At 40.8% G+C, this 13,510-nt stretch overlaps 1 protein-coding gene and 1 long non-coding RNA gene across 2 annotated transcripts in view; one reads left to right on the forward strand and one right to left on the reverse strand.

Annotated features, from left to right (window-relative positions):
• Positions 1–969: 969 nt before the first annotated feature.
• The window catches only part of LOC133632926 (uncharacterized), a 108,054-nt gene continuing 95,513 nt past the window's right edge, over positions 970–13,510 (reverse strand). Inside the window, exon 3 of the long non-coding RNA XR_009821735.1 lies at positions 970–987. This is a non-coding gene — a long non-coding RNA (uncharacterized LOC133632926). The remainder of the gene's footprint in view (positions 988–13,510) is intronic.
• pde4d (phosphodiesterase 4D, cAMP-specific) overlaps positions 5,171–13,510 on the forward strand; it is a 422,736-nt gene continuing 414,396 nt past the window's right edge. The window contains exon 1 of the mRNA XM_062025749.1: positions 5,171–5,627. Coding sequence (XP_061881733.1) covers positions 5,302–5,627 — 326 coding nt within the window. The 5' untranslated portion in view covers positions 5,171–5,301. The remainder of the gene's footprint in view (positions 5,628–13,510) is intronic.

Raw genomic sequence — 13,510 nt, forward strand, 5'->3', positions numbered from 1 at the left:
TTAAAATTGCACTTTATAAGTTAACCCGGCCGTATTGGCATGTGTTGCAATGTTAAGATTTCATCATTGATATATAAACTATCAGACTGCGTGGTCGGTAGTAGTGGGTTTCAGTAGGCCTTTAAAAAACGGAATGGTATTTTACATTTTTTTGCTGAATGAGACACCCAGAATTTACATGAAAATAAAGAATGTGGGATTTACAATACTAACTATGAACTATAAAACACTGAATATTGACGACATATGTACGTCACACCCCCTCTCGATCGACATATTTTACAATCAAGTGAAACGCAACAAAAATTCAACAAACAGTGAAATATGAACACAAAGGGTAAAAAAACCCTCACCACCTACAATCTGACACACCTGATATATCACTAAGCTTTAGAACTTTGTTGTGAAAATCTCCTTCCGCGTCTGTCCCTGACACCTGCATTTCAGGTTGGCTGACCTGGAAACACTCTGTGGAAACGCTCCCCACCCACACTGCTTGGTGCCTCGTCTGAGCTGCTGTGACTTAGATTACCATAGTAACTAGAATACCATGGAAAAGCGCAGATTCCAACCATTGAAAAATTTTGTATAGTTCAAGACTTACGGTCATTTGAAAACATCACTGCACATCATAATGGCAGCTACAGTTTCCATCTTAAAGATCTAAAAAAAATATTTGGGAATGTCCGCCGGGCCAGATTGAAAAGCTGAACATGTGGCCCCCGGGCCTTACTTTGCCCAGGTCTGATCTAGCATAATAGTGTGAGAGTCCAGTCCATAGTGTATCTAGCATAATAGTGTGAGAGTCCAGTCCTTAGTGGATCTAGTTAATAGTGTTAGAGTCCAGACCATAGTGGGGCCAGCAGGGGATCATCTTGAGTGGAGACAGGTCAGCAGCGCAGAGACGTCCCCAACTGATGCACAGATGAGTGGTCCACCCTGGGTCCCGACTTTAGACAGCTAGCGCTTCACCTGTGGTCACCGAATCTGGGGCAGAGCAGAAAAGAGACGGGAGATCAACTGGTCTAAAAGGGGGTTCTATTTAAAGGCTAGAGTATACTATTTAGTTTTAAGATGGGACTTAAATGCATCTACTTGTCAAACAACACTTGTTCTTATGTCGGATTAGTGAAACAGAACGGAGTCAAACAATTTGTCTTTGCAGGAGTAATTCATGGATTATAAATAAATGTAATGATCATTTGAAAAATGTAGCGATCGGGCTGTAACTCAGTGTAACGGAGTAGAAGTAGCATTTCGTCTTCACACCAATATTCAAGCAAAAGTAGAACGTATGTTGCATTAAAACTACTCTGACACATACAATTTATCCAAAAAGTCACTTCAGTAAAATGCAATGGGTTTCAGAGTTTTCAATAAAGGTAACAGTGATGGTAAATGTTCATTTATCCATTTCATTGTGTGTAAAAAAGTATTCCCGATAAAATATAGTTTGTGTTAATATTTTTGGGGCGTCTGGAATAGATTAGTTGGATTTACATTATTTACTATCAGAGAATTTTTTTTTTTTTATATATAGTCGAGGTATCTGTGGTTTATCCGTTATACAGTGCTCAATACCAGGGTAGACCGGAATATACGTTAGGTCAGGAAAAAACACAGATGCTATTTGATTCCTACAAGCCTGTTTCACAGGTTTCATTCCCTGAAGAGCAGGCTTGTAGGGATGAAACAGGCTTGTAGGAACGAAACAGGCTTGTAGGGATGAAATAGTAAATGATCACAAGCTTCACCCACATCCCTGAAGCCAGTCATATCCTTGTACAACCAGGCAATCGAGGTATTTGACAGAAAACCTGTGTCATTTTGATGTCATTACGAAACACAAGTTTTTACATTTGAACATTTTGTAGATTTTAGCACACTGAAATAGTTTTTTTTAATGTTTAACTCATCATGTGCCACCGCTGGTCTCGAGTCTGGCTGTCAGACGTCAAGGCTTTCGCAGACCTAACACCAGATCCTCAGTCAGTGGGGAATGTGTGGTTCCTAAGTTCAGAACATCTTTTGGACAATCCACCTGTGGAACACTCTTCCCACTGAATTAAAACTGTAAACCGACTGTAGAGGTTTCCCTCTTGTGGTGGGTTCTCCTGACACCGACAGATCTTCGGGAGCCTGGTAGACAGTATGAATCAAGTCTTTTATTGACATAGACCCCAGGGGGTGGCTTGCTTTCCAGCAATATATTTTTGACTTTCCAGTCCGGCGTGTCTCTCTCTGTGCGTGTCTGTGCGTCTGCTCACCACCAACTCCAACTCCAACTACGTGTCTCGGTCCGGCTGCTGCTAATAAGGGCGACAGGTGATTAGTTAACCATCCCTGCCGCTGGTTCAAGGCCGGTCCTGTGCGGAAGAGTTAGTGCTACAAAGGGTTCTGGGTATTTGTTCTGTTGTGTTTATGTTGTGTTACGGTGCGGATGTTCTCCCGAAATGTGTTTGTCATTCTTGTTTAGTGTGGGTTCACAGTGTGGCGTATATTTGTAAAAGTGTTAAAGTTGTTTTTTACAGACACCCTCAGTGTAACCTGTATCGCTGTTGATAAAGTATGCGTTGCATTCACGAGTGTGTGCGTACCTAAGCCGCACATATTTTGTGACTGGGCCGGCACGTTGTTAGAAGGAATGAAAAGCGGACGTGACGACAGCTCGTAGAGGACGATAAATTAAGGCAGTGCCTTTAAGGCACGCCCCCAAGACTGTGGTCTGGGTGGACCACGATAGTGGTCCCCAACAACCGCGGACCAATTAGTACCGGGGCGAACAAGAAAAAAAAAAAAAATTATTATTTTTTTTTTTTAAATTAAATCAACATAAAAAACACAATATGATCTTTATTGTCATTGTGCATGTACAGGTACAGGTCCAACGAAATTTAGGTTGCTTCCCTAAGGTGCTTTGCATTTTAAAAAAAAAGAAAAAAAGAAGAAACCACACAATGTACAAAAACAACACAATATACACAATATGCAATATGGCCTAAGACCACTCTAAGAGGCAATGTAAAAAAACAAGACAGTAAAAAAAATAAAGTGACTAGTGAACAGACTAGAGAGGAGTAATGCTGGTTCCCAGTGTGCTGAGGGGGTGGGAGTCAGCATTTCCTACCTCCTATGCTGTACAGGCATTTTATTTTGGATTAAAATATGTAAATAAATATGATAAATATTGTCCAGTTGGCGTGTAATCGCTAATTGCACAGTCCCGGATCGTGATTGACCGGTGGCATGATTTTTTTTTTTTTTTTTTTTATTTTATTTGTTTTTTTTTACATTCCAGCTGCGTTTAGTGCAGTTATGGCCCGGGGGTAGAAACTGTTCTTGAGTCTATTTGTGCGGGTTCGCATGGTTCTGAAACGTCTGCCGGAAGGCAGCCGATCGAAGTGGCTGTTGCCGGGGTGGGATGGGTCCTTGAGTATGTTGGCTGCCTTCTTCAGGCAGCGGGAGTTGTACAGTTCTTCTATATTGATATACATTATATATCAATGTAGATCAATACAGTCTGCAGGGATACAGTCCGTAAGCACACATGATTGTATTTCTTTAAAAAAAAAAAAAAAAAAAAAACTCCCACTCCCACCCCCGGTCCGTGGGACAAATTTTCAAGCGTTGACCGGTCCGCAGCTACAAACATTTTGGGGACCACTGGACTACGAGATATAATGACTGATGAACACCCATCCATCCATCCATCCATCCATCCATCTTCTTCCGCTTATCCGAGGTCGGGTCGCGGGGGCAGCAGCCTAAGCAGGGAAGCCCAGACTTCCCTCTCCCCAGCCACTTCGTCTAGCTCTTCCCGGGGGATCCCGAGGCGTTCCCAGGCCAGCCGGGAGACATAGTCTTCCCAACGTGTCCTGGGTCTTCCCCGTGGCCTCCTACCGGTCGGACGTGCCCTAAACACCTCCCTAGGGAGGCGTTCGGGTGGCATCCTGACCAGATGCCCGAACCACCTCATCTGGCTCCTCTCGATGTGGAGGAGCAGTGGCTTTACTTTGAGCTCCTCCCGGATGACAGAGCTTCTCACCCTATCTCTAAGGGAGAGACCCGCCACCCGGCGGAGGAAACTCATTTCGGCCGCTTGTACCCGTGATCTTGTCCTTTCGGTCATAACCCAAAGCTCATGACCATAGGTGAGGATGGGAACGTAGATCGACCGGTAAATTGAGAGCTTTGCCTTGCGGCTCAGCTCCTTCTTCACCACAACGGACCGATACAGCGCCCGCATTACTGAAGACGCCGCACCGATCTGCCTGTCGATCTCACGAACCACTCTTCCCTCACTCGTGAACAAGACTCCGAGGTACTTGAACTCCTCCACTTGGGGCAAGATCTCCTCCCCAACCCGGACAACTGATGAACACCTTGGTTGGATAATGAAGGTTGCCTCAGCTCAAAACCTGAGCCCCGACATTAATGAACTAGCATCCAAGAAAAGATGCCAGGTATCTGGCTTGGGCACATCAGATTAGATCAGTGTGTTGCAAACTGAGCAGTTTAAAGTCCTGAATGGTTGGTTTATTCATTGTTATTTTATTTTCAAATGTATTAGCCTGTGGAAAAAGTTAATGTTGATATTTACCTCAGAAGGCTGCAAATAGAAAAGAGGCATTCAATTTTTATTTAAATTGTATTTGATATGCCATTGATATTTTTTAATTATTATTATTATCATTATTTGAAACTGGATTTTGCATGTCACTATAAAGTTATTTAAGCCTTGCTTGTTCAATATTCAATGCAAAACTTGTTTGGGTCCCTATTAAAAGGTGAATTTGTTCAACCTTGGCCCGCGGCTTTGTTCAGTTTTAAATTTTGGCCCACTCTGTATTTGAGTTTGACACCCCTGATGTAACGTGAAACCCTGGGCTGGTAAATGATGTCTGCTCCACTCCCGCACCTTGTACACTTTCTTGCGGGGATTGACTGGGACTGGGAGGTTCCCTGGCTGGGTCTCTCATGTTTAATGCCGCAATCCTGCTCTTTATATATTTGCCGCCTAATGTTCCTCCTGCACAGGACCGGAGGGGGTGTGTGCGAATAGAAGGAGTGGAGCTGTCAAAGTTGTGGACATGCATTTAGGGCTGGTCCTGCACCGGACCGAACATGTGACACAGCACCTGGCAGGAGTGGGCGTGGGGGGAAAACTACACTTCCGCGACACGGGAAACTTCCACATGGACCCTACGTGGACGTCAGGTTAAATGCAGCAACAGCAGCTAAAGTTCACATAAGTAAAGACTATTTAAGATATTTTTTTGGGGGGAAGTAAAGTAGGGGGCGATGGAGCCCGTAAGTGGCAAAGTGGGCACGCCGTCCTCCGCGTCCGCCGCCGCCACCGCCGGCGTGAGTGCGAAGGCGCCCAAACATCTGTGGAGGCAGCAGCAGCAGCAGCAGCAGCAGCAGAACCAGGCTGCTCTCTCCCCGCTGCACCACACGCTCCTAGTGCGCAGGAACCAGCAGCGAGTGAGACAGCGAGGCTTCTCCGACACCGAGCGGTACCTCAGCCCCCTCAACATGGACAGGACTTACGCCGTGGACACGGGACACCGACCCGGGCTGAAGAAATCGCGCATGTCGTGGCCGTCGTCGTTTCAAGGTCTTCGACGGTAAGGAGCTGCTCGGTGCATGCGTGGATCGCGGATGGTTGCCGGGAGGGGGGGTGAAGTGGTCCAATCATGGGCGTTGGGTAGTGGTTTGGGTTCGGGTTTCTTGCAGAACTTTGGACGGGTTCGATGTAGTGTAGTGTTTTTTTGTTGTTGTACTTTTGCCTTAAATGGCTGAAAATGCATGCATTGTTTTGCTTTTTTTTTGTACTACTGCCTTAAATGGCTGAACATGCATGCATTTTTTTAAGTACTTTTGCCTTAAATGGATGAAAATGCATGCATTGTTGTGCTTTTTTTAGTAGTTTTGCCTTAAATGGATGAAAATGCATGCATTGTTTAGCTTTTTTTTTTAGTTATTTTACCTTAAATGGCTGAAAATGCATGCATTGGTTTTCATTGTTTTGTACTATTGCCTTAAATGTCTGAAAATGCATTCATTGCGTTGCTTTTTTTTTTTAGTTATTTTGCCTTAAATGGCTGAAAAGGCATGCATTGTTTAGCTTTTTTTTTTTTTTTTAGTTATTTTGCCTTAAATGGCTGAAAATGCATGCATTGGTTTGCATTGTTTTGTACTATTGCCTTAAATGGCTGAAAATGCATGCATTGTTTAGCTTTTTTTTTTTTAGTTATTTTGCCTTAAATGGCTAAAAATGCATGCATTGGTTTGCATGTTTTTGTACTATTGCTTTAAATGGCTGAAATGCATGCATTGTTTTGCTTTTTTTTTTGTACTACTGCCTTAAATGGCTGAACATGCATGCATTTTTTTAGTACTTTTGCCTTAAATGGATGAAAATGCATGCATTTGTTGTGCTTTTTTTTAGTACTTTTGCCTTAAATGGATGAAAATCCATGCATTGTTTAGCTTTTTTTTTTTTTAGTTATTTTGCCTTAAATGGCTGAAAATGCATGCATTGGTTTTCATTGTTTTGTACTATTGCCTTAAATGTCTGAAAATGCATTCATTGCTTTGCTTTTTTTTTTTAGTTATTTTGCCTTAAATGGCTGAAAAGGCATGCATTGTTTAGCTTTTTTTTTTAGTTATTTTGCCTTAAATGGCTGAAAATGCATGCATTGGTTTGCATTGTTTTGTACTATTGCCTTAAATGGCTGAAAATGCATGCATTGTTTAGCTTTTTTTTTTAAAGTTATTTTGCCTTAAATGGCTAAAAATGCATGCATTGGTTTGCATGTTTTTGTACTATTGCTTTAAATGTCTGAAAATGCATGCATTGTTTTTAATTTTTTTAGTACTTTTTTTGCCTTATATGGATGAAAATGCATGCATTGTTTTGCATGTTTTTTTAGTTAGTTTGCCTTAAATGGCTGAAAATGCATGTATTGGTTTGCATTTTTTTGTACTATTGCCTTAAATGTCTGAAAATGCATGCATTGTTTTGCATTTTGTTTGAGTACTTTTGCCTTAAATGGCTGAAAAAGCATGCATTGGTTTGCGTGTTTTTGTACTATTGCTTTAAATGGCTGAAAATGCATGCATTGTTTAGCTTTTTTTTTTTTTTTAAAGTACTTTTGACTTAAATGGCTGAAAATGCATGCATTGTTTAGCATTTTTGTAGTACTTTTGACTTAAATGGCTGGAAATGCATGCATTGTTCAGCATTTTTTTTAGTACTTATGCCTTAAATGGCTGAAAATGCATGCATTGTTTTGCATTTTTCTTAGTACTTTTGCCTTAAATGGCTGGAAATGCATGCATTGTTTAGCATTTTTTTTTAGTATTTTTGCCTTAAATGGCTGAAAATGCATGCATTGTTTTTCTTTTTTTTAGTACTTTTGCCTTAAATGGCTGAAAATGCATGGGGATAGGTTGATTGGCAACACTAAATTGGCCATAGTGTGTGAATGTGAGTGTGAATGTTGTCTGTTTATCTGTATTGGCCCTGCAATGAGGTGGCGACTTGTCCAGGGTGTACCCCGTCTTCCGCCCGATTGTAGCTGAGATAGGCTCCAGCGCCCCCCGTGACCCCGAAGGGAATAAGCGGTAGAAAATGGATGGATGGTTGGATGGATGGATGGATTTAAATGGCTGGAAATGCATGCATTGTTCAGCATTTTTTTAGTACTTTTGCCTTAAATGGCTGAAAATGCATGCATTGTTTTGCTTTTTTTTAAAATTACTTTTGCTTTAAATGGCTGGAAATGCATGCATTGTTTAGCATTTATTTAGTACTTTTGCCTTAAATGGCTAAAAATGCATCCATTGTTTTGCTTTTTTAGTACTTTTGCCTTAAATGGCTGAAAATGCATGCATTGATTTGCATTTTTTTTTAGTACTTTTGCCTTAAATGGCTGAAAATGCAAGCGTTGTTTTGCATTTTTGTAGTATGTTTGCCTTAAATGGCTGAAAATGCATGGGGATAGGTTGATTGGCAACACTAAATTGGCCCTAATGTGTGAATGTGAGTGTGAATGTTTTTCTGTCTATCTGTATTGGCCCTGCGATGAGGTGGCGACTTGTCCAGGGTGTACCCCGCCTACCGCCCGAATGCAGCTGAGATAGACTCCAGCACCCACCGCGACCCCAAAAGGGACAAGCGGTAGAAAATGGATGGATGGATGCATGCATTGTTTTGCATTTTTTTTGTAGTACTTTTGTCTTAAATGGCTGAAAATGCATGCATTGTTTTTGCATTTTGCTCAGCATCAACATTGATCTAAAATAAGTGACAATGCAATTGAGTACAAATATGACTATATTAATGACACATTAGTTTATTTCAAAGGTGACAATGCAGTTTCATAAAAACACATGACAACACATGGTTAAAAAAAAAGCCAGAATGAGCCAGAAGGCTAGTTTTCATCTGTAGTCCCCTGGCCATGATGTAAAAAATAAAAAAAGGCAGTAAAATTACAATTTCAAAGAAAAATAGCACACAATACATCCATCCATCCATCCATTTTCTACTGTTTCTCCCTTTTGGGGTCGCGGGGGGTGATGGAGTCTATCTCAGCTGCATTCTGGCGGAAGGCGGGGTACACCCTGGACAAGTCGCCACCTCATCGCAGGGCCAACACAGATAGACAACATTCACACTCACATATACGATATGATAAAAATATAAAATACGACATCACAACATTACATGACACATGAATAACACATGCATTCATGATGTGCACAAACACCTATTTATCACATGCACAAACACACCCCTTCCTTCACTCCTACAGTCAAAGTGATGACAGTGATGTTTGCAGCGACATTTAATGAAGCACTTCCGCTACAAAAAAAAAAGGGCAAGTGTGTGTATGCGTGCTGGAACTGCTCTAATTACTCACATGTTCTGGGAAAGAGAGAGGGGAAAATAAGAGAATGAAATCTGAGAAGGTCGCCTCCTCTCCCTGGTCTGAAGTGACTGTTAGGGATGCAGGTTTGATGTCAAACCACTTGATGTGATGTCCACCCACACTTCCCCTGTTTTCTCTTTCTTTCAGTCAAATGTTCTTGGATAAAAAAAAAAGGCAGTTGGTTGATTTTGATTTCTGGCTGACAAGAATGGTGCTTGTCTATAGTGGCAGAGCAGCTACTGTACATGGCGTCTGTAGACTGTAGAGCAGGGGTGTCAAACTCATTTTAGATGGGGGGCCACATGGAGGAAAATCTACTCCCAAGTGGGCCGGACTGGTAAAATCACGGCACGATAACTTAAAAATAAAGACAACTTCAGATTGTTTTCTTTTTTTTTTAAATAGAACAAGCACATTCTGAAAATGTACAAATCATAATGTTGTTGGGTTTTTTTTTACACTTACATGTTGTGGTTAACAGTATTCTATCTTTATTTGTCATTATTTATACTTTCTGAATAAATTATGTGATAATATTCATCAGTCAAATCATTGGTGTTGATTTTCAATCCATCAAGATAAAAAAAATAATATCAAAATCATGTTATTCATGTAGTTTGATCATTTTCCTGGACTGGTGCACTCACATCATGTGGTTACTTTTTTTTTTTTTTACATATGTAGCATCATCCCCAATGATACAAAGAATTGCTATTGCGACATCTAGTGGACACATTTAGAACGGCGGTTTCTTTCATTCCAAAATTTCGGCTCATTTTTATATTTAGCAAACTTATCCCGCGGGCCGGATAAAACCTGTTCGGGGGCCTGATCCGGCCCACGGGCCGTACGTTTGACACCCCTGCTGTAGAGAGAGGGAGGAAGGCAGGCAAGATCAAAACACAGATGGATGTGACACAGCCAAAAATGAGTAAAAAAAAAAAAACGGAAAACAACAAACAGGCTTTGGTTTGACAAATTCGGACAAAAGAAATGCTCCTGCACTTGGAAGAAGCCATCAATAATAATAAAAAAAAAGACCACGGTTACTGTGAATTGGCTTGAGGAGGTTAATAGCCTGTGTGATACCCGGGGCAAATTATATTTTACACCAACGACTAATTACGTTAGCGATACATAGGACTGCGAACAACAAGAAACTAAATCTAATTTACAGCGACTGATTTGTGTGTGTGTCCGTTTATAGCTTAGTGCTCTATGTTGTGTTGTACTATATTCTTATGCTCCTACCTACATGGACAACTTAATTTTTCACTGACAGACACTCCACTATAGCAGCTTTTGTTGCTTTTAGTGGCAAAAGCAGACACGACAAGGTCGTACATCTAGTCAGCTGGGGGTTGTAAGCCAGCTGCAATTCTGCCTACAAGACGATAGATGTTTAGTTTTTTTTTTCATTCTAAATATTAATTAAATGTTGTAAACGTCTCTCTGCCGTGAGGGTTCTCCTGAGTCCGATAGATCTTCCGTGAGCCCGGTAGACAGTTTGAATATATTATTTTCATTTTGACACAACAGTCTGGATTGCATTTCAGCAGTCTGTTTCAGGCGTGCGTCTCTCTCTCTCTCCAGTTCCCAACTCCAACTCCCCGGTGTCTCGGTCCGGCTGCTGCTAATAAGGGCGACATTTGATTAGGGGCGGCATGGCGTAGTGGGTAGAGCGCCCTTGTCAGAAACCTGAGGGTTGCAGGTTTGCTCCCCGCCTCTTACCATGCCGTTGTGTCCTTGGGCAGGACACTTCACCTTTGCCCCCGGTGCTGCTCACACCGGTGAATGAATGTTGAATGAATGATAGGTGGTGGTCGGAGGGGCCGTTGGCGCAAATTGGCAGCCACGCTTCCGTCAGTCTACCCCAGGGCAGCTGTGGCTACGAAAGTAGCTTACCACCACCAGGTGTAAATGAATGATGGGTTTTTAACATGTAAAGCGACTTTGGGTACTTAGAAAAGCGCTGTATAAATCTGAGGTATTATTATTATTATTATTAGATAACAAGGCCCACCTGTCACTGTCTTCGAGGCCGGTCCTTGCACACCGCAGGCCACGCCCCCCTCCACAAATGCGATCAAAAATTTGCAACCTGTGAGAGCCGCACAATTCCGGCGACAAAGCCCTAAAAAAACACCCAACACCTCCATTAAGGTTTTTATATACATGATGGAAGTACATACTGTATGTAATGTAGTAACTGCCGCATTTATAATAACATTTAATATTTACGTATTTTGCTCATTTTAATCATGCACAGCGCATTAATTTAAAAAACGCATCACTACATTTGATTTTTTTCTTCATCTCTGGAGACTTTATGAGAGCCAGCAAACATAATAATTGTACTTACTGTACAATGTCTGCTGTCATTAGGGTGCCGACTGCTGGGATCTTCATATATTCCCATTTAGGTGAAGAAAGTCTCATAATCCTCACGAAAAAACGGGGTGGTGGGGACCAAGCGCCTTTTAATGTCGTTTTGGCCATTTCTGAGTCCTAAATGGCTGTCACAGTGTACCAACTTGTTGAAGTACCTACTCCGACTTCTTCTGTCCAGGTGAAATGCATGATTTATGATCTACAATAAACTTAGAGGGAGCAAGAAAGCGAGGAAGCGGCAGACCACCCAATGATGTAAACATAGGGACACACGCTAGTGATCATGGCGCCGCTATAAATAGTTTGTCTGCGTTAACATTATCACTCATACTTGGTTAATATTTAAGTCACGAAATGTAAACGGAGTATCATTGGCGGTTTTTTGAATGGTTATTTGTTGGATTTTATTTGTATATATTTTTGGTGAGTGCTATTGATTATATGATCTGAAAAAGGAACTATAAAACCACCTTAGTTTTTAGGAAGTGAACCAGTAGTGGGTCATACTACAAATTTGTATATGGATCCAATACTGTGTTGTTGTTACAGGGGCAGTGTTGCTCATACCAATACTGATAAAAATATAATAAATTATTTACGGTCACTGAATGTTTTTGCTTTTTTTCACATTTTAATCACAGAAAAGGCTCTGTAACTAGACATATCACCTACATATTTAAAATATTTAATTGTTCCATTTTATTGTAGACAATTGTTTAACCCTTTTGTGGTGTTCGGGTCTGTGGGACCCGTTTTAATTTTCTATTAAAAGAAAAATGATACAATTACCGTATTTTTCGGACTATAAGTCGCAGTTTTTTTCATAGTTTGGCCGGGGGTGCGACTTATACTCAGGTGCGACTTATGTGTGAAATTATTAACACATTACCGTAAAATATCAAATAAAATGATTTAGCTCATTCACGTAAGACAGTGGTTCTCAAATGGGGGTACGCGTACCCCTGGGGGTACTTGAAGGTATGCCAAGGGGTACGTGAGATTTTTTTAAAATGTCTGTCAAAAAGAACTGTGAAAAGAAATGCAACAATGCAATATTCAGTGTTGACAGCTAGATTTTTTGTGGACATGTTCCATAAATATTGATGTTTTGTGAAGAAATGTTTGGAATTAAGTTCATGAATCCAGATGGATCTCTATTACAATCCCCAAAGAGGGCACTTTGAGTTGATGATTACTTCTATGTGTAGAAATCTTTGTTTATAATTGAATCACTTGTTTATTTTTCAACAAGTTTTTAGTTATTTTTATATCTTTTTTTCCAAATAGTTCAAGAAAGACCACAACAAATGAGCAATATTTTGCACTGTTATACAATTTAATAAATCAGAAACTGATGACATAGTGCTGTATTTTACTTCTTTATCTCTTTTTTTTCAACCAAAAATGCTTTGCTCTGATTAGGGGGTACTTGAATTAAAAAAATGTTCACAGGGGGTACATCACTGAAAAAAGGTTGAGAACCACTGACGTAAGAGACTAGACGTATAAGATTTCATGGGATTTAGCGATTAGGAGTGACAGATTGTTTGGTAAACGTATAGCATGTTCTACATGTTATAGTTATTTGAATGACTCTTACCATAATATGTTACGTTAACATACCAGGCACGTTCTCGGTTGGTTATTTATGCGTCATATAACGTACACTTATTCAGCCTGTTGTTCACTATTCTTTATTTATTTTAAATTGCCTTTCAAATGTCTATTCTTGGTGTTGGGTTTTATCAAATAAATTTCCCCAAAAAATGCGACTTATACTCCAGTGCGACTTATGTTTTTTTTCTTCTTTATTATGCATTTTTGGCAGGTGCGACTTATACTCCGGTGCGACTTATACTCCGAAAAATACGATAATTCATTTTTCAAACTGAGACTCACTGACTTTGGCTCATTTTCTGTGAAGAACATATATCACAATACATATTTAATGACCACACACCATACACCCCCCTGCACATTTCTATTACATATAAGATGTCCGGGTCCACTGGCTAATAGAAGTGTGGAAATTGATGTTCTGTGAACCACAGGCAAACCACCCACCCACCCACCCACACCCCCACACACACACACACAGCAGGCCTAGACAGGAGGAGGACAGGGTGTAGGTACACAGAACATCAGAGGGTCAAATGTGCGAGAAAATGAGAGCAGACAGT

The sequence above is a fragment of the Entelurus aequoreus genome, linkage group LG17 (genome assembly GCF_033978785.1).
Source record: "Entelurus aequoreus isolate RoL-2023_Sb linkage group LG17, RoL_Eaeq_v1.1, whole genome shotgun sequence".
NCBI classification, from domain to species: domain Eukaryota; kingdom Metazoa; phylum Chordata; class Actinopteri; order Syngnathiformes; family Syngnathidae; genus Entelurus; species Entelurus aequoreus.